Source organism: Acromyrmex echinatior, chromosome 3, assembly GCF_024713525.1.
Source record: "Acromyrmex echinatior isolate Ae372 chromosome 3, ASM2471352v2, whole genome shotgun sequence".
Classification (NCBI taxonomy): Eukaryota; Metazoa; Arthropoda; class Insecta; order Hymenoptera; family Formicidae; genus Acromyrmex; species Acromyrmex echinatior.
Window position 1 is genome coordinate 8,568,634 of NC_141854.1, and position 23,372 is coordinate 8,592,005.

A 23,372-nucleotide genomic window follows, 5' to 3' on the forward strand; every position below is an offset into this window, starting at 1 on the left:
CTACAGTCTCGTAATTTAGAAAAGTTTGACTTTCTGTTTATGCAATGTTTGTTTAACATCTTTTTACCGTATCCATGTATGATCCATTTTTCGAGACGAAAAATTGTCTCTCGTAAACCTGCATCTGTTCGCAAAAGTTTCATTGATCATTTACGTCACTATAATGTTACCGATTCTGTTCCGATACTCTTATAAAAATAAGAGAACTATGAAAATTCCTTCTACAATGTGTATTTTTCTTCATAAGAAGTATACATTAACAATTGCTTTTTACCTTTGCTTTCTGCCATCTATTTTATTTTGCGAAAACATAAAGTGAATCCCAAAGTGGCGATTTGTATCTCCTTCATAAGTAGATAACGTTTTTAACAAGCTGACTTACTTTTAAGACTCCTCGGAGATGCAACTTTACTTCGATGCGAACAGAAGCGAAGTGCATTTCGTCCATTTTATATTTAAGTTACATAATAGAAAGATCGTTGAACGTCATATTCTTCTTCATATGCAGTATATTATGTAAAGAGTTGTTGGGCGTTTTTGATCCTTGCTCTACTTTACATAATTCAGCGCTGCTATATTGTAAGTCTTACAAAAGCAAATTCATGAATGTGAATTACAATATTACGAAAATAATATTACTTGACGGAAAAGATATTTTAGATGCAAGCAGTAGCTCTAATTTAAATCTCTTTGTTACATCTTTGAATGTCTTGTTACGTCATAAGTAGGATACAGTGATGCAAATTGAAGTCGTTATTAAGTAGTCGTACTCTTTAATTTTAAATATAACCACGCAATACGAATAAATCGCATATACATTACATGACCTAGAATGTTGAATTTCAGATAACATCTAAAATATGTCATTGTTAACAAATACTTTATTAGGGACATAACTCTTGGCTTCTTTTTAATTAAGCTATTTCTTTTTATTTCACACAAGCCGGATGTTATTAATTATGAAAACTGTTTGCGCAATAATTAACGAGGTGTCATATATTACTTTTTTACATTAAAGTTCCGTAACGTTATATAATAGATCGTGTTTGTGCATGCTCTGTATTTCGTTGATAACATTAACCGTATTCTCTATTAGATTTTACTGTATGCGCCATACTCATACTCGATATTTTAGTTATGAAAAACATAATGAGATATAAAAAGAGACAGGTATATAGTAGTAGGCAGTATTATAATTTACATTATAATAAAAAAACATTTTGTATTTGTGTTAAATTTTTAATATATCCGAGTGTTACTTCAACATGATGTGATTGTTTGAACATTTTGTGTTAAATTGATATTTAGCATTTCTTGGTGTTAAAATAACATAATTTAAGAATACAAATAATAAAAAATATATTTTAAAACTTAAATTTTCAGATAAATGAATAAAATGTGTTAATTTAATATGTTATAAATGAAGAAATATGCTTCTACAATTGTTAGTGTAACATTTTTTGTGTTAATATTTTACATTTTGTGTTAATATTTATGTTACTTCCTAACATATTTATCTTATGTTAAATTAATACAGGGGTGGATCATTTAGAACACATGAAATGTATTAAATTTTTTACACAAATTGTCCAATTGTGATTTATTGGCGACTGTCTCTATTAACTTCATATATAAAAAATTAAGGACAAATTGAGTTGTAAAAGCTTTATCTGTCCAAAGTCGTTAATTAATTTTTGTTACTATCACATCTGCGTTTAAAAATCATATTATTTATCGTTTTTATCTTTTTGAAATTGAGTTGCGTTTCAACATTGAGAATAATCCGATTAAGGTTGAAATGTATGTTTTATTATTTGACATTTTAGCATTAAAATGTCTTGCTTGGATTGTAGCTCTTTATCTTTTTAATTTTTAAATTAATTGAGTCTTTTGTTTATTAATTGAATTTTCTAATTATATAGACATATCTATAGTATAATAATTGGTAACGTAATATTCGATATAACGATGGCAAAGAGAAAAAATATTTAGAAATAGAAGATTATAAATACTATTATTATACAAGATATATTAACGTTCCAATTAATATACCACGTGCGTATATTTATTTTGCTTGGCAAGCAAACTTTTATAAACAGAAATGTCGATTATTATCGGGTGAATAAAATTCTGTTGCAGTTATATCGATAAATTCATGTTTATGTTTTCCGAAGAACGTTCCGTGTGCTTTCAACAATAATCTGATTATCGTTTCGATAACGCTAATCATACTTTCCTAAGGATTGTAAATTTGCACAAATTGTTGAATACTGTATAGTGATGTGTATAGACTACAACTTTGTATCGTTATCCGCTGCGATTCTGTTATCTATCGTGTCACGAATATAGAATAGTAGAAAATCATATCTATGGACACGCGACAGCCGCGTCGATGACATGGAACGCCGCTTTTCACGCATACGATTCAGTGCATATATACGAAGCAGTTTATACGTATATTTTTATGTGTTTACGGCTTGGCGCGTACACTCCGCGTGACAGTTAAAACGTTTTGTACACGTGTCCTGATTCTACGGCATGCTATCGATCTCGCCGCCGCGGCTATTGCTGCCTCGACAGGGGAAATACCTCGCACCGGAGATATTTCTAACACATTTGTAAAGCAGCCTGGGTTGCATTCACGAGTATCTCTTCACAATGAATATCGTGTCACCGATCATCTGAAAAGCCTCGTACGTTTCGAGATGCGTATCCTCGATAGTGAAAAGTTTAATAATTTCGAAACAGTCTGTTTTATATATATAGCGTAGAAATAATATTACTCTCGTTCATTTCAAGAAATGAATGTGTTGTTTTTTTTACTTAGAAAAATCTAAAGTTACGTACGTATTGTAAATTATATTTTTTAAATATATTTTTATTTTTGAATAATATTTTAAGAAATATATATTAGCTGATATTATCTTTGAAAGTTAATTTCAATATGCCGAAAAATGTATTGAAATTTTGTATTATTTCAATTTTGCGAAGGATATTATAAGCAATATTATCGTCAAACGGAACTAGATAAACTTTGGCTTGCGATGACGTCCACGAAGGCACGAAGCGTAACAATTCGCAGCTAACTTTTGAACAGACGATCTGTCAATAGACTCTTCGGCGTTGTAAGTCGGTTCTATTGCTATATTGGTTAAACAGCGAAAATTTCTATAAACGTCAGAGATACTTATCGATCGCTTAAAATTGACGTCAGCGTTGGACTCAATTGAAAAACAATTAAATTATATAGATATGAAATGATATTTGTATGTGCATTATCCGCAAATATCAGGAATACTTTGATTTATTAGGACTTGTAGAATATGGTTTTATTATTACACAAGGAGTGGTGCTCTATTTAACGAATTGTGCATTAAATTATATATTTTCATTTAATTTCCATATTTTGCCAATTAATATCGATTATAACAATAAGCAAATAACATATTTAGACGAAATGAAATTAATTATTGCTGATTTAATTAGTTAAACGTTGCACATTCTAAATCATGAAATGATTAAAATAATTATCGGTGATAATTTACTGGATTCTCGATAATCACATTGCGGTTTAGAACATGTTTTTTAGCCAACAAATTGCTGACCACAAACAGTGCACTGCGTAATTAAACGAATGGTATATGTATTGTTTAATCTCATGTTTTTGAAAATCTACGAGAAATTGTCAGCATAAATTGTGGTCGTTTCTGGATCGTTTCCATGCCGACACATATAAATAAATCGTGAAAAAATCGGGAGTTATTTGGCAATAACGTGCAGCTCAACGTATGTGTTGCAGTGTCAAGATGAAATTTGTGTTATTGACAGGACGTGATCGCTAGCTTTTCAAAACTAGGAGAGCGTGAAAATATGAAAATATGTTTGTTACAAATTTTATGCTATATTTTGAAAAGAATTGCACAAATTGATTTTTTTTTAAAGAAAATAATATAAAAAAAAAGGAAAGAAAAAACAAAAGAGGAGGAGGGAGAGAAGTACTAATTTTTAATGAGCAGGGAGAGAAGTACTTATTTTTATTTTTTCATTTAATTATATTTTTAAAATTATTTTTGATATTTATTATACTTTTTCTATTGATTTTCTTTTAATAGCAAACCGTTTTAATAAAGTTTACGAGAAAGCACAAAGCTTTTGTTTTTGCAGCACGATTACGGTTTGGAATCAATTAATCTTCTGCAGTATATATTGTGATTAATAATAACGTGACAACACATTAGCGCGAATCTTTTTATCTAATTACAAATACGGATCTAGATGATCACATTACATTAATGACCAAGTATTGTTGTATCGCAATTACGCTTGTAGAAGTAATACTTTATAGAAGTCGAGTAATTCAAATCGCGTCAATTTAAATCCAACGAAATACTCGGAACTGAATAATGTCGCGTTATTACACGAATGCAATCGCGGGTGCAGTTATTCCACCGTTATGGAGATATATACGTCCTGGATACATTGTTCTCTCAAATTATCATTTGAAATATTAATGAGCCAGTCATGTTACGCGAATTCACAAGAGATGCCTTACGCAAATCCCGTCTACCAATTACCATGTATATTGTACCATAAGAATCAAAGCTATCGTCATTCGTTATGAATGTTACGATCCAAAGGATCGCAATCTATTGTTTTCATCATATATTCAAATTTTTTCTAATATTCCTTTAATAAATGAATTATCTTTCCAAGTCATAATTTATGTTCCACAAAAATGTCATCTATATTTGAGAAAAAAAATAAAATTATTGTGTCATTCTGAGAAAGAAAAGAAATAAGGCAATTTAAAAAAATCTATTCTTACTTAATATTATTCTTTCTTTATTTAATAAATAAAATGACTTTTATTATCGTCTTCTGACATCTTTTATACTTTTTATAAGAGGTCCGCCCAGGGCAATCTTTTGAGATAACTTCACACGAGGGAACAGAAATATAATTCTACTCAATTGTCATGCAGATCGTGACAATCGGGTATTGTCGATTCGTCTTGGATACGATCCATCTTCCTATAGAGATACTGAAGAATCACGTTAAAAGCGGAAACGTGAGCTGTCGGAAACTTCCGTTAGAAAGTTTATGGTCGGAGATAAGTGGAATATTAAAACGTAATGTGTAAGAGATAAAAATCAGAAGTGAACTTTTTATTATGTTTGTATCTCAAACATCTTTCTGATAAAAAAAAGATAACATTGTCATTTTTTACTAAAGAATAAATGAAGCCAATATAACTGGTTTGTTACATTTTTAATATCTTAATAATTTAATATCTAAGGTAAATATAGTATTTAATGAACATGACTCAATTATTGAACGAAACTTTTTAAATGTTATATTTTAATGATATATACTACTCTAAATAAATTTGTTATTAAATTTGTATAAACAATGAATCAATTTAGAGTCGTACATATCATTAAAAGCTTAATATTTAAAAATTATGTCATTTCGTCCAGTAATTAGGTCATGTCTACTAACTAGTACATTTATTTTATATAATGCTATATTATAAAATGTTACATATAAGAAATGCAACTGAAGAATATAAATTATGAGCAACTGTACGTCTATAAAAGGCAACATTACTAGCTATATTGCAATTTGTTAAAAATAAACATTTTTATATTACTAATTATAATAATTCTGGAAAACATTTTTGTAGATAATAACACTTAAAATTCTATTACATTGGTTAACATATTAATATCGCAATAAATTACAATTAACTAACAAAAATTTTTTAAACGAATCTTTTTAAAATTGTTGTTACACTGAAAATTTCTTGCGTTTATTCCTAATCTTTTTTTATATCCTAATCTTGATTTCACGTCAAAAACGTACGATGAGAACTTCGCAAGATTAATGCCTCCGTATAATATGCGCACATACAGCCGGCAATTAGAATTGCAATTTTATTTGCATTGAGAAATAGCACGCGCGAGGCCATTGCGTCGTTGGCGATTCATGTCAATGTCCATGGAAGTACGACCTCTTAGTAATTTATAGCTGAGAGAGAAACGAAAGAATAACAAATTGCAGTTGTTGCTGAAAATTCGTATATATGACTGCTACCAATATCGACGCATAGTATCGGTTTGCAATTTGTGACCTATCGCATATAGGTCGAATGTTCATTATATTATACTCTTGAGATCATATATTTTCAAATTAACTGTACTTGAAAAACTCATAATTATCCGTTGAATTTTTGTTCCTGTTATGAGGTTTAGAAATATGAACTGAAAATCGCGTAATTTTAGTGAGTTTACTTTTTTGTAATATAAAGGTGGAAAAATTGCGATATTAACATGAAATATAAATACAATTTATGTATGCTTGTAATTTTGATCTTATTGACATTATGTATGTATCAATTTTAATCCTTATACAATGAGGTCATTTTTGGAATATATACTAAGATCTCTGACAATTTACTTGGTTTTTATGCTTGTAGACGTAAAAGCGTGATATAAAATTAAAGAGCCATGTTTTCTACTGTGATCGATAAATGCGATTATTTTATTGTTATATCACATTGAATATAATCGAATACAATAAGATCAGATGTTCGGTTTTAATACTAAATATAAAATGAAAATGTGGGTGGAGAAAATGAATGTGCGAGACGAAATATTTTAGCAGATTTTCCGCAAGGAGCATTAAAAATATTTTGCACCGTTCTTCATATTTACTTTCGTACTTTTTCACGTTCCCTAAGCGGATAAAATTGTGCGTCGAATAGGACCGTTTTGAACATTAAAAAGTCTATGTATTGATTTACATAAACTACATCTTACAACTCAGATATTTTTTTAAATATATTTTTAAAATAAATAATTTGCTTTAAAAAATTATATTTTAAGCAAAAAATCTATAACAGAAGTTAAACAGTTAAACGTGTTAAAATTTTTTAATATTTCACGGAAATCCCTAAATTATAATAAGAAACTACAAAGAAAGAAAATATAATAGACACTAAGGCTTCCTATATATCAGTTTTATTATCAGTACCTACATTATAATTTATAATAATCTGTAATTTAATAGATACTGTTGCGCAATCAACTACATTATTTTTCTGAATAGATAAATTTTGAATTGATGATCGATCTAGTGATTACTCATCATTTGTATAGTAATGATGATATCATTAACCACCTGCCATTGCATTATAGGATTGGGATTGACATATCGAATTACGTATGATTTTACATTACACATTATCCTTTTATCATTTAATTTTACATTTGATTGAACCATAACGTATCTCTAAAATATAATCCGTTAATGTCATTTTAATAATACTCTCTGCATTCTTATATTTATATGTTGTAGCTTTTTTTTCAAAAAGATATACTAGTGGTCTTAAGCTTCAGGATACCATAAAAAATTATTTTCATTAGGTTACAAAAATGTACGGACTCATTAGTGAAGTACTTTAAAACTTTGAAAGAATTTCAATTAAAATTATTAAATATTATGTAAAGAGAAAAGTTAGTACGCGATGATACGACAGATTAATTTTTGTGGGATTTATGATGGTTTTAATTAAAAGCAACCAAAAAGTGTGTGATAGTTGTAGCTGCTTTTAATTAAAACTTGTCAGACACATATAGTAAAGAGAAAGAGAGTTGCATTCATTGGATAAAATATCATGTGAATTCTTTTACATTTTTATGGAAAATACTTTCAAGGAAAAAAAATTTTAAACTGGTCACTTTTATTGTTTCAGAAGAATAACATAAAATGTTATGTCAGAATCAAATATAATACAATATATTTATAAATTTAATTCTTAACTTTATTAAATAAATATAATTGACATATCTTGTTATTACTTAAAAATTTATTAATTATAAATTTTTAATTAATAACTAAAATTTTAATTAAAAATCTAATATAAATAAATACTTTTAGTAATGTAAGTTATTGCTTCTTTTATATGCATATATATTATGTAATCCATCTCAGAACAAAATAAATATGACACAGTACGTGAAGAAATTTAAATTACACAGAATGAAAATATAAAGATGAATGTAAAATGAAAAATTAATTAACAATTGTGAAATTTTAACTGTTTGTAAAAGTAAAAATTATAAGACAAGGATTATTTGCATTCCTTATTTTGTCATCAGTGCGGCTTGTGTCATTTGCCCGCGTTCTCGTTGCAAACTGGAAACTTCGTTTACAACTTCAAAGAGGAAAATTGTTTCGTTTTACTTGAATGCAATTCGCGTGTTGATGTGAAAGTAGCATTCGGCAGCATAAGACTTTTTCGTTTATGTTGAGGCGCTTTGACTTGTTTCTCGAAAGTTTATGCGCGCTATTCCATTTTGCATCCTAATCTGCCCGCACGGCCCGATAATGTGCGCGGAGAGTAAATTTGCAGGGCAAATGTACTTTGTTAATTAGTGCTTTTGCGATAAGACAACTGTATACTAAGCGTCAGCATTATTATTTAGCGAGAAACTTTAGGACTTCAGAATTTAGCTAAATGTATCGTAATAAGGCATCTCTGTTACTCTCGATTTTATTATATTCAAAATCATTTCGATTAATTATAGATAATTATAATTGGCGCCATCAATTCTTCTTTTATTGATTCTCTTTTAATAGATGCATAATAGTACATTGAAAAATAAAAAAATATTTCGCGAAATAAACTTTTGGAATGTAATTGAATTAAATATTTATCATATACTTAAACGTGGACTTGCTTCTCTCAAAATTTTAATTTGATTAAAATTTAATTCATGTTTTCTTAAGATATATTTACGAATCATTCAATTGTAATTAATCATCAATAATAATCACATTTATAATAAAATGTGAACAAGATAATATTTAAATAACAATAATGGCGATGATAATATTTTTCAAATTTAATTAAAATTAATGTAAGGTAATACACACACTTTTTTAAAATTCTATTTAATCGCACGCGCTACATTGGCAATGTTCTACATTAGCTGCGTTCGGAAACGTGTCTTGGATTCATCATCTATCCTTGTTTAACATTTAATGTTAATCTAAGCGATGTTTCCGAACGCAGCCATTACTGCTTTATAATATCACATATTTCTGTCTGGTTGTAGCGTTGATTAATGGTATAATCTTATTTTTTGCTTTTTTATAAAAAATTGTATCTATTTGTTTTGACTATGAAAAATGTCTTCTTTTGATTACAAAAAATTATAAATTGTACAGACGCTTTATTCCAGACGTATCATATTTCCTTTTTTCGCACAAAGAAAAAATTGACTACTTAAAAATAAATAAGATCTCACGTCTAGTTTCATACCAGACTTTATCAAATTAGTCAACATGTGTGTCATTTACTACGAAAATTCAGGTTTTTAGGTTAATGGGATTTGTATGCGTGATCAGATTACGTTTATTACCAGCTACGACTCGATTTATCTTCTTTAGATCGGGGAGAACTCGAGAAGAATTATTAAACTCGTCCATACACGGATATGTCCGATATCGTGTTGGAAATAATTAAGTAACAATACGAAGTAATAATTTTGAATAAACAGTTTCATCATTTTCATGATTGGCTCAGTAGTGCATTTCACGAAACGCAAGCTTGTTTGATTAATCATCGTGGAATAGCATGCTGAGTGCCATGCTGATATGATGAATGAGAATAACATAAGTAACGAATATTAATGTCGCATATATCAGTATGTTATCACATTATACTTGGCAATTGTACATTTTGTCACATTCAGCTTATAAGATTTTCCTGTTTACACGAGATCACGTAAAAGGTACAAAGGAAAACTCTTAAAAATCCTCTCTTTTCTGAAGCACAGTTAAAAATTGCTTTAACGTGCAGAGTATCGGATGAATTTTATTGGCTCTCTTGTTTTTATGGTTTTGAAACGCTACATGGCTGGTTCTACGCTGAATAAAAATATATATACAGGAAATATAAGATTATACGATATTGAAAAGAATTGCGAGATGCGCGACGTGAGTTTATTGCTGCAATTATATAAAATGTATACTCATGTGCGGCTTTGTGCTATCTTAGTGACGCAATCCGTGTGGTAAATCCACGGTTGCACGTGCAACACCGAACACGATCGAGGCAAGTGAGGCTGTTATCGCTTTAATATTCGAAGCTGGCGGACGTTGCAATGTTCCCATGGCCCGCCGGTCGGATTATTTGCCTTCCATTTCGTGTTGGTGCACTATTGTGTACATCGTAACTATGTTAACGTTGTTCATGACGCGAGCGAAACACCATGGTTAACACCGCCGCGCTCTTGGCATTATATTGTTGTTTTCATTGTCTTCGCTTGGTCGGTCGTTTCGGTCCACGAAAAGGTACCGCCATTAGAACGATAATGCATAAATTCACTGCTCATTATGCTGTTGTACACTCCTTAAGTTCTAACATTGCTCACGTACGCAATTAAGCTGTTTAATTATGAGTGACATTAGATGAGATTTTCCACACGTTCGAAATGATGAGAGGTATGTACTACAAGTATCCTTGGTTGTTTATAAATTTTTCTGTGTCGCGAAAATAACAACAGTTAATACGATAGACTATTTTATAGACATTAGCAATATTTTCTCGATTTATTTCTATATTAATATTAGGTGTTGGAATTAATTCGTAGCGTTTTACAAGTGATGGGAAGTACTTTCATTAATGTATTTTTTAATGCTCATGTGAAATAAATAACATTCTTTCATTAAAAAACGCTACGAATTAATTCCAACACCTAATATTATTATAAATAATTATTATAAATATTATATTAAGCGATTTTTTTAACGAAGTAATAGAATACCGCTGTTTGAATATCACTGAATACATTATGTAATGTTTTTTTCATAATAAAACCGATTATTTTTTTAATATTAAGAATTGTCTAATTGTATTTTTCACATTAAAAACTTGTGATTATATATTATAAATGAAATGACAATATTTCATAATTTATTTTATTTAAAAAATCGTCAGATATGTCACAAATTAATGGTACAAAATATAACTAAATGATATGTAATATTTGATATAAATTAAAATATATATGAAATATTTATATCAAATGAAATATAATTTAAATTTAAATTTTATTTTATAATAGGAAATAGAGAATGTATTATTTGAATATATCTGAATATATTTGAATAATGATTGTGTTTAGCAGATAAAGCATCTTAGTGAGCGCTGAGTGATTTTTTATTACAATTAATTTTTACACTTATCTTAGATCCAACGAAGAATTAAACGCAAGAAAATAATATTAAAAAATCAATGAGTGTTTATTTGCATTTAATTCTTCGTTAAGAAATCAGTTGTAATAAAGAAAATCACTCAGCTCTCACAGAGTATTAGCATCTTATTAAAATATTATAATACCTAAGTGGTCTTAAAATAAAAATCAATTACATGGAAAAAAATTGTTTAAAGTAACTAAAAACTTTATCGATTCGGCAAATCTACAGCTGAATTAGCAATTATTCATAATTATATGTAAAGCACAACAAATTTATTAATACAGCAAGATAATTTTCTACGAAAATCAATTCAATATATAGATCAAAATTTTTACCAAACATGCTAAGATGGCGCATATATTTACTAATGTACTAAAAAAGCATGTGACATTATTATGGAAAAAATATATTGAATGATATAGTAAAGCTAACTTACTGCACGAATTCATCATCTATAACTAAGAAGATTTAACAGTTTAACAAATTGTTAATGTTATTCAGTTGTCAACTTTAACGTAGAAAACTGACTGTCCGTATACTACTATTATATTTATTTATGTAGATTTATTAAATCAGTGAAGTTTTTAGTTGTGCTTTTTTTCCGTGTAGCAATTTTCGTTATTTGTTCTATGTGAGCATACACGAGAAAGATTTATTAAAACAACTAAAAACTTCTCTAATTCAGCAAATCTATAGCCATAATTACGGACAGCTGGTTTTCTATGCAAAGTTGTACAGTTGAATAAAATTAGCGATTATGGATAATCACATTTGTTATAATGCACAGTAAATTTGTTAATACAGCAAAGATAACTTTTTACGAAAATAAGTCTAATATATAGATGAAAATTTTGAAGAAAACGTGCTAAGATGGCTTATCATACTTTTTGCTATTGTAATGAAGAAAACTAATTAATAATTGTTATATTAGTAATTTTTATTATAGTAAAGAATCAGCTGAATTAGCATATTGAAAATTGCTTACAGATATAATGTTTTTGATCCATTAAATTTTAGTTACAGATGTTGAACTTGCGTAGCAAGCAGTTTTTTTTTGCTAAACCAATCAATCTACTTTTTTTCTGTTATACATCGACCAAAATATAAGAACTAATCATAATAAACACTGAGCGTTTACTGAGGTGCTTCATCTACTAAATCAATTGTGTTATTCAAACATACTCAGATATACTTAAATATCATTCTATTTCCCATTGTTATATAACAAAAAATTAATGTTTAAATTATATTTTATACAAATATTGTTACTTTATTTAAGAAATCGCCAGATTTTTGTAGCCACCTTGTATAATTCGATAAAACAATGATAATGAGATTTCTGGAAAAAATAAACGGTGAGCACATTACTCGAACAGTGCATAAAGTCGAACGGCTTATATGCTTATTTGTCGAAATCTTGGAATTAGTCCGGGATTAAGTTTCACTGTCGCCGCTAATACAACAAAATCCGTAAAGCCTTTAAAGAGGACACATCGTTGAAACTCGCTTCGCCATACTTTCCAGAGAATGTACCCGCGGTATTGCCAGGAAATTTTAATGAAACTATTTTACGGTACTTTTATACTAGACCAGAGGCTCCAGCGGCGCTTACAATAACGGTCTTCAGAAAGTTTTAAGGGTGAGAAGCGAGACTCCTAAGAAATCTTTCATTGCTGCGACTCCACGATGACGAGATTCGGTAAATAAAAACGAATAGTAGATTGCCGTTTGGTTACATTGACGATGTATACACGCCATTGCAATAACACGTTTGATGAAAAAGTTCTCTATTTCGAAGCATAGAATAATATAATTTTCATAGAAAATTATATTAGCTGTATTAATAAATTTGCTGTGCTTTACATATGATTATAAATAATTTTATCTCTTATATTACTTTTGTACGTTTCAGATATTTATACATTTACTTAATTATACATTTACCTATTACCTTTTGTATACATTTCAAATATTTATACCTACATTTCTGTAGAACCTATCATAATTTATTTCAATCGTCGAAATGTGCTACAAAAACTAGTAGTGACGATATAAAATGAATTATTTCTCAATCTAATTTTACCATATCTTTTAAATCCTAATGAGTAATTGATTAAATATCACGGTATAGTTAAGTTTTATTTAAAATTAAAGTAATACAAAATTAATTATACTTGAGATTAGTTTTTGCAATTAATCAAATATAGAGATATTAATCAAATAATTTATATTTGTTATAAAATGAATTCTACGCTACGTCATATAATTTGTTGTAATTTTGCAAATTAATTTATTTATTTTTAATATAGTTTTATATATTTTTTTTCACGAAAATCAAAAAACGGCAACGTGATGTAATCTGACAAACGAGAAATCATAATATAAGAATATTTTTGAATGAATATTAAGGAAAGGATTAAAGAAAAAAAGCTCTTTAAGTCGAATATAATTTATGAAAATGTAATTTTATTTATAATTCACATATTCATTCCCAAATTTTTATAATTATCCTGATTTCCGTAATATTCTCGAATTGCAAGGAACGTATTAATTGCAGATCTTAAAATGTAATTTCATTAATACAATGTATGCGATTACAACAACTGACTGCATACTTATTGCGCGATCGAATTTTCCGTTACCATGAAATATCGCTATATCGTTTTCCAGCACTTTATAGTCGAAGCAATAAATTGTATGTCGTAACGTTTACACATGGTAGCGACACTTTCCTACGTCTACGTCACAAAAATAGTTTTATAGCCAAGTGCCCTATTAATAATAGATATCGTTATTATTAATAGCGTACTTGACTATAAAATCGCTTCTGCGTGACGAGAAAAAGTACCACGCCTTATCTATTTTGTCCATTTCGTGACGTATTACCATTTCAAAAATTGCAAAAATTCCTTTTTTTTATTTGCCACAGCAAATATTGTGGCCTTTGCAAGCGATCGATAAGCTACGTATGGTCAAATATCTATTTTAGGTATTGCTCTTCCCCGGCAATATCACGTTACGTGTTTACACAGTTGAGTAACAAGCTCTACGAGAGCGATATGGAGACAAATTACCCGAGGAAAAAAATGGCGCCAAAAATCAACCCATATGTTGTATGAAAAAGAAAGCTTAAAATTTTTTTAAATAAATATACAATACATCTATCTATTATATATATTTTACACATTATTTTTCTGAGATTGTACTTTTTTTAATTATAAGTTTATCAAATATTAAATTCTTTTCTATTTTCTCTGATAACGATTCTCTTATAACGATGATGATAATCTGAACAGAATCATGTGCAAAATGACAAAAATAGTCGAAATAGATGTAACATAAAAATAAATCGATAATATCTCAAAATATCTTAAACGTATTTTTTTTCCATCTGTACCTTTAATTCGGGAAGTCGATTCACTTCGTTGAATCACATCGAATCGTCATTCTTACATTTGCTATTGTATCGAAAGCAGAGAGTATCCGATACACTTAATCTGCATTGGCGGTACAACGTTTCGTTAAAAGGAACATTCCGTGGATAATGCGGAAATGCTGCCAAGAGCACAATGGCCACGGCTACTGAAGAACACTGAGCAAAAGAGACAAAAGGAGCTGTATATGAACGCATACGTCCGTTTTCTCCTCATATAAACACGCAAACTGTGTCGCGCCACGGCGCATTTTACGGGAACGACAATACGATGCGTGTGATGCGGATGTCAATGCAAACCGTCAATGAAACGCGCGCGGCCGGACGTTCCGGTGTTAATTCTTTGTGGTCGCCGGCACCGATCGGTCGCGCGATAATGTTATGCCAGCTGTGCTATAAATATTCTTTACATGCGCGTTTGTCACGTACGGATGACGGTACAGGCGTTTCGCCGTTTTGCTTATTGGAAGGGACCAATGTTTGCATGAACATATTCTGTGGAACCACGATTGCCATCTTGGGATTAGTGTTTCTTTTAAAATGGCTATTTTCGATCAAACCAATTTAGGATATTAATTTTAAAATATCGGGACACACAGCAAAAAAAAATCGAAATTTTTCTTAATAGGTATATGTGGAATTACAAAAACTTCTTATAATATTAAATAAATTAAATATATATTAAATGTATAGCTATGTAAGTAAAATATTTACTTATTTAAAATTAATTAATAAAATCAAACAATAACTTCTTACTACGAGTTAGCTTAATCGGAGTTTGGTGAAAGAGATTCTTATGCCTGTTTTTACTAATGTAATTTAATTTAAATCTTTCATTTAACTCTTCATCTTTTTCTAATTCAAAAAATTAAGAAAAAATGAAGAGTATGTTGAACCAAAATTAAAGTTAGTTTACATTGGTAGAAACAGGTATTAATATACTATTAATTTATGTTATATATTTTTTTAATTGACCTAAATTGGCCTGATAAATGACATTTTGACTAGGATTTTTTTTCAAACACTTTTATAGAGAACCAAAAATCGAGATGTCCCGTAAAATTCCGGACGATTGGTCATCCTAGTTTTTTTTGGAAATCGACGGCTCTCCCGGAAATAATATTGTCTCGAAATTGACGAAAAATGGTTACCTTCTCATAGTGCTCTCTCTGAAAAAAAGTCAAATGTAAGTTTCTTTTTACCAAAAATTTCTTCTCGAAACCAGAGGAATATAGACGAGAATACTTTAAAAAAAAAAGGTCATTTAGATATTGAGCGTTAGCTAGAGATTTTTCTGTTATCCGTAGAATTGAAGATTTGTTCAAAAAATCAGAATCTCGGGTGAAATTCGGAAAAGTAGCAATCGTATGTGGAACGTGAAACGCGATAACTTCAGTGTTTGTGAGTTTTGGCGAGATTTGATGAAATTCATGCATGATTGTACGTGTTGTCCTTAAGTTTACAGCGGTGAAACTCGTGGAAAACAGTCATTTATAATAATACTATTACGGAAAGCTCTTAGCTTCTTTCATAATATTGATAAAATAAATTGAAGCGTTTACTTTTATTACCTTTATTAAATTTCCCTAATAATAGCCATAAAATAAGTTGAAGGAGCTCTTATTATGAAAAGATATAATAATGTTACGTGAGGTTGCAATGTTTTTATCGTTACTTTAACATAATATAATAACAAAAATTTTTTAAATAAAATTAACTGAATAATATTTTAAATAAAAATTTTTGTCATTGCTTTGCGCATTAAAACAATTTGCAAAATTTTAATAAAAATTTGTTTTAAATAAAAGTACCAATCATTTCCTTTTTATTATCCCCCTTCATAACAAAGAAGTTAATAGAATAATTATTATAATGAACGACTTCCTAATAATAATGATTGACCATTATCATATTCGAGTATCGCGGGTTACTACATTCGCGACTTTACAATTCTACTTTTTTAAGTACTATCGTTAAAGTACTTGAAATACTATTGTTGAAATTTATTCTTAATGATGTCTCTAAGAGCAATCTATTATGAGGTCAAATATATTAATTTTTTAAGTAACAATCTTATTTAATTGCCGAGTCCACCAAGCGTAACAAGAAAGTAAGAAGCAGGTTTATTAGCAATTATAATCTCTCTAATATTCTGAACCCCAGCTTCTTTTCCTCACATCGTTATCCGTTAGGTGTTGTTAAGAAATAGTAAGTGTCGCATAAAGATAATAAAAATGTTAACTCTTTGTATTAATTTGAAGTAATAATGAGATATGGATTGTATTGGGATAAAACGAAAATTCGTAACGCTACTTCATTTGTATCACATCTATGCTTTAAAAAAAAATTTGGCAATTATTACATTCGATAAAGCAAAGTTTAACTTTAAGAATCTGTTTTTTTAATTCCAGCACGTAATAGTTTTTACGGAGTTGAATAATCAAAATGTTAGTTTTACTTAATCCGCGACAATTCAGTATCAAAAAAATCTTAGGAATATTTAAAGAAAAACAAGATTTTATTTTAGGGAAAACTTTAAGCTTTTCCATTAGAAAGTCGAAGATTTTTGTAAATATTCTTTGGATACGTGACAGACTCACAAAGTAACCAAAAAATTTCCTATTTTGCTCGTAGTGTGTTTTCTATACCTAATATATAAAAATTTCCGAACTTATAAAAACTCAAAAGATATAATAACTTTTTAACCTTTTTTAACCTTTTGAAAGAAGAGATTTTAAGCTTTAAAATCCTTTTTTAAATTTTATCCTATTTTTTATGCTAATTTATCTTATATATCTACTTTAAATTAAATTTTATTCATTAACAAAATTACAGTTTGAATTTAAAAGTAACGCTACAAACTTTTGTTCCAATTCAATAAAAATATCGATGCATAATGTATTTTTCTCTTCTACAAATTTTCATTTATTCGACTTAATTAACTCATTTACAATAATTAGTTAAAAGGATGAAAATTGGATGAAAATTGTGGGTTTTAGCGCGCAATATAAATTAATGAACAAAATTTATTTTTAATATGAAAGTTTGAACATTAATTTTCATTTATCGAAATTTCGAAAGATCAAATTCTCAAAGCGTAAAAGTAAAGAAGAAAAGTGCATTGGCAACTACTTATTATATAATCTCGCATTCAGAATACGATCGATAAATTCCTTCTGACGGGATTCGTCGGTTTCTCCTCGTCATTAAAACTTGCAGCAAGAACGAAACCTTCTTACGAAGCAGCGATTAATGTATAGTGAATGTGTGCCTAATATCTCTTAGTAATAGTTTAAGACGTTCGCCAAGATGGAGAGAGGAAAAAAGAGCGAGAGAAGGAAGGAGAGAAAAACCTCGGACATATAATTTCTTCTCGCGCGAGAACTTTAGTGTTTGCGAATGTGGAGCATTAACTCAAATGGCGGTTCGCCGTGGAATAATCGACGACTACCGAAACTCGAGCACGTATACATGTGGCGGCCCCGTTAATCTTCATCCGTACCCTTAATCTCGTAAATAGCTGGGGCGCGACTTCGTTGGCGTTTGGTCGGCGCCACCGCGAAACGCGTCAGCGTTAATTACATTTATGTGTTTCACATTTCACACGTTCGCGAATAACGCGAAGACGCACATTTTTGTTACTTAACGCGCGACACCATTATATCGTTTGGTACCGGCCGTTAAATCGGTCGGCCACGAACAATCATCGTTTTCAAGCTAGTCACGATCGCAGTCATTTCCTCCTCGTCGAAACGATCCTTGGCCCACCCTTTCCATCTTCGTTCCGACGGGAAACGAATGAGTCGCTCACAATTCCAGCCGCGTATCGACCAAAGCTCATTACGACATTACTCGTGCGTCAACGTCGGCATAACGATTAATTCTTTCTTTGTTATCGTGGTATACAAGTTACCTGCATAGGTACTGCACAAAGGAGATCAAGGTTGCTGAACATTCTGTTACCTACTTACATTACTTTAAGATTAATCTTGAGATTTTTAAGCTTTTTTTAAGCTCAAGTACTAATTAACTATATAATTAAGTGCTCAGTAACTATATATTCTTATACTTAGGCACTAATTAACTGTATAATTATTGATGGAATTTTAGCATAGTAATTATTTTTTATTTTTCTACAATATTTGTGTATTTTGCATACCTATATATTTGACAATGATAAATTTAATACTTTATGTGTACACTGCGTCTTAGATTTTGGCAACGGAAAAATTGAACATTTTGCTTGCGCATTTATTTAGATAGAGAAGAATGATGTTGACTTTTGAAATTTTTATCTACTTACTTATTGAATTTGATATTATTTTATGATAAAAATTGCGTGGGAGATTTTTAGTAGATATTTTACGTTAGTGTAATATTAAGATCTTTTATTACTTGTAATTATTTTTTATTCAGCTTTAATTTATAATTAATTTTGTAACTAAAATTTGCTATTTATGTTATTTTAGTCATGTTTAATTATTTACATATATATCTCTTTATTAGAGATGGATCGAGATAACATGAAACCCGCTAAATGACCCATAAATTTTTGATCATAAGTAAATCTGAGAAACATAAAAATTATATCATTATAACAAAGGAAAATTAATAAATTGTTCAGAAAAGATTTATGTTTTTTTTTATTTTAAAATAATGTATAGGTTTCAAAAAACGGAAAATATATATATATATATAATAATAAATTAGAAGACATGTATAAACATAATTACAAAAAATGTTTAAGAAAGAAAATATAAAAATATAGTTTTAAAATAAATATGTATATATGAAAAAAAAAATATATATATATATATTATATGATAAAATAAATATGTATATATGAAAAATATTAATCAAGTAGATGAAATAACTATAAAGTAGCAATAACTCAAATAAATCAAGAAAACATTTGCCATCAAAGGATCATTGTAAAACAAATCATACTATTATAGCAAATAGATAATATAAGTTTTATATGATAAATCAATTCTTAGCCACTTTCTCTCTCGTAATATGGAAGCGATTAAGTTTGATCCCCCAAGAATTACTAAAAGCATCTTGTTTTCTTGTTTGTCCTTTCTAATTAGTACCTACACGTATACTTATGACTATGACGTATATCGTCGTCATTCCAATCACGCGTTTGGTTTCGATATCCTGCCATTTATGGTAACATTACGACAACGAATTTCAGTTGAGAGTGCAACCGACGAACGTGCATTGCGTGTATCATGTGCATGCAATATACGGCGCACTGTAATACACGACATCTCGAAAATTACATACGGTCTCTTACCACGTAACAACAGCAAGAACTTCCGTGTAGCCGTTATCAAGATCGCTCGGCTTTATATCGCAAAGTTGCTGGACCAAGGTATCAATTATATGTATTTTTCGCGAAATCTTGCAAGAAATCTGCTAGTCGGAAACATTGTGTTCACATCGTCCTGTATTATAGACAAAAATAAAGTTTTAATACTTGGTTTCTATTTTCCTAAAAAAATTAGAAATTTATTTTGCAATGTAAATATTTCTGTTCTATTTTTGTCTTCTGAAAATTACAACAAATTAATCTCTTTCTCCTTGGAATAAAATTAAAACGTTAAAATTCCATACTAAAAATTTAAAATGTCTATTAAGGTCGAAGCTGGATCTTCATTGCTTTTAAATAATTCAATCTTGAATTACTAATTTATACTATGTATGTACTTACATATATATCATATTGTAGTCTTTTCAAACAGCGAATTGTTATAAATTTATTGCGAAAAATATCCCGGCCGAGGTAATATTTTTCGCAATAAATTTTTTTAACAATAAATATTAACGCAATAAATATTAACAGTTTTTCGATATATTAACATCTTTATAATGTGATGCTTGATTGTAGTATCTTACTAGAGTAGTTTTAATTGTGTTTATAGTCCAGAAAAACATTCGGCATGCTTTGAAAAGACTACAATATGGTACATATGCAAGTACATATATAGTATAAATAAGTAATTCAAGATTGAATTATTTACAAGCATCGATCAGCTTCGTAATAGGTATTTTAAATTTCTAGTATTGATCGTGTTTCTTACATATGCGGTCTAAAATAAAGATTCTTAATATTGATAAAATTCCATTTTGTTTAAGAATAAAAATCGAAGATAATGAAAACAGTACTCATTAAAAAATAAACGCAATTATATAATATTTTCCCATTAATCCTATAATTACAAACGTAGACTTTATATGTGTTGATCTCTCATGAAAAATATTTTAGTATCTTAATAATTTATTATTATTATTATTTACATTTACATATTATAAAATTCTTAAAATTCTTTAATGCATTAATTTAACTATCAAATATTTTAATATTAAATCCTCGGTTGTACTGTAATATTATAAAGAAATATTTCTTAATTTTTATAATAATATCGTACGCGCAACTTTTTTATACACAATGATCAGAAAAGAATAAAATTAAATCGATAACATTAAAAATTAGTAGGTACTATTTCATAATAAACGCTTGTACTTATTAAGCACTGTTTGAAAAAGTTTAACTTCAGAATAATAATTTTTAATAATATAACTTTATTATTGAGTTCACTTAACAAATAATGTTTGTACTAAATTTCATACTATAATGTTAAAATTACTAAGATATTACAATAATATTGTTTATAAGGATATTGTACTTATAATATTATAGTACTTAATAGTACTTAATAAATTAAACGAAATTTTATAAAGTTTTGCAAAGAAATTGATAATATTGACTGTTATTATGATGAAGTATGCAAATACCTTTCCCTATAAAATATAGAATAGGATAAAATAAAGTTAAAGGAAGACACACATTCAATTGCATACCGATGTTATTTTACGAGTTTATAATTCGTTCAGTTCTATCGACATAATTCACCGACATTAAGTTATGCACAGCGCATATTGGCTCAAATTTGTCGCGTAGAAAGTTTTGCGAAAAGCGTGATAATAATCACAATAATCGAAATCACTAATCTAGACATACAGTCTAAGGTTGAAACTGCACATCAGGGGATGAAAAAGATATGAGACTTTACTTCTTCAAATACGAAACAAAATGACAATAAATAATTCTTACCTGTAAAAATTAATCGTCCAAATTGATCACTTCTGCTTTTAGATATTAAATTAATCGTTAAATTGATCATCCGATCTATCGCTTCATCTACTGCTTCTTATAGAAATTAATTTAATCCTCTGAATTGTGATAATTCTGTTCAGTGCGATGAAAAATGTTTCCAAGAAATGCTATAGAAAATTACGTTTATTCTTACGAAACGTTTTATTGTTGCAGATATCAAAATGGGTTGTTTCGGAAGCAAAGACAAGTTGAGCAAAGAAGATATGGACTTCCTCAAGTCGCATACGCGATACGACGAAGCGACTATAAAGGAATGGTACAAAGGTTTTAAAGTGAGTATTGAAAAGATATTACTGGATATTAAATTATGGATCAAGAATTAGATCGAATTTACTATAAACCGGTAATTTTTTTGATTTCGTATCTTTCACAGCGATCTTTCACTTCAATTTCGCTCCGTGTATTCTCACCGTAATCGCATACTTTTCCTATGATATATTACGACAATGACAATAAAAGATGTTTAAACAAATGCTTTGTTGGGAAATGAAAAATTTCGCACAAACTGTACCTCCAGCGTTGAAAGAACAGTTTCTAGAGAAACTGAGAACTTCACATTTATTTCCGTGACCTATTATTAGAATTCTTAAATCATTTAATATCTCCATTATTTTTCTGTGCGTAATAACGAGCATGAGATAATGCGAATATGAGCGTGATGAAAAGATCTAGACAAGAAAAGTTTGCTGCAGAAAATAACTAATTTAACGTTCATGTTGCAAATATAATTTCTCTCTAAAAATTTTTTTTAATACTGAATAACATTTTAAAGTAGTTTCTTGTATATGATAAATGAATTATATGATAATATTCATTGCATTATTAATAATTCTATACAATTATCGATCATTCTTTATTAGATATTAATTTACTAATTTATTTTTAAATATTTTTAATCACATCTTAATATAGTTTTTCATAATTACAAATATTTTTTTAAACATGCAGTGCATGATAAAATAAATGTCATGATAAAATAAAATATTGATGAAAGAAATTTTTGCATTGATTTATCATAAAAATTTTGTAACACAAATATAAGTGCGCTTCTATAGAGCCATAAAATTTCATTAAAAATGAAAACATACACATAAAGAAGGAGATAAAAAAAAACATATAATTTAACAAATCGATCTAGTTTCTTAGTATTCTGAAAAAATTGAATGAGGATCTCTCATAATTTTCTGATGTATTAAAAAAGAGAGATAATTATTATTAATGGTGCTAGTTCAGCGCAACAGTAATAAACAAAAATTTACAAATCAGTAATTTATGAAAATCTGTATAAATATATGAATAAAATTGATGCAAATTCATTAATAAATGTTGCCATGCCACATGTATATTTGTAACACGTGTCAGTTAGAATCAATATGCAGCCACTCGTAGTCGCAATTATGACATGTAAAATACGCTGCGATATTTTCACAAACGTATGCGGCTAAACGAGAAACTGTATATCTCTTTTCTTCGTAAAGAAGCAGAGAGAGA

The 23,372-nt window shown here is 28.8% G+C and overlaps 2 protein-coding genes across 6 annotated transcripts in view; both read left to right on the plus strand.

Annotated features, from left to right (window-relative positions):
- Nucleotides 1-23,372, plus strand: part of Nca (neurocalcin homolog) — a 207,558-nt gene that overhangs the window by 129,007 nt on the left and 55,179 nt on the right. The window lies entirely within an intron of this gene.
- LOC105146385 (neuronal calcium sensor 2) overlaps nt 1-23,372 on the plus strand; it is a 138,598-nt gene that overhangs the window by 77,051 nt on the left and 38,175 nt on the right. For 2 of the 4 annotated variants that reach the window (XR_015544561.1, XM_087404498.1), the window contains exons 1-2: nt 19,602-20,075; nt 22,035-22,153. Coding sequence is in view for 3 of the 4 variants with exons in the window: in XM_087404498.1 (XP_087260624.1) it covers nt 19,715-20,075; nt 22,035-22,153 (480 nt within the window). In the remaining variant the exon portion in view is untranslated. Of the gene's footprint in view, nt 1-19,601; nt 20,076-22,034; nt 22,154-23,372 lie in introns of those variants that run through there. The other 2 variants (XM_087404499.1, XM_011056592.2) reach the window with 1 other exon arrangement.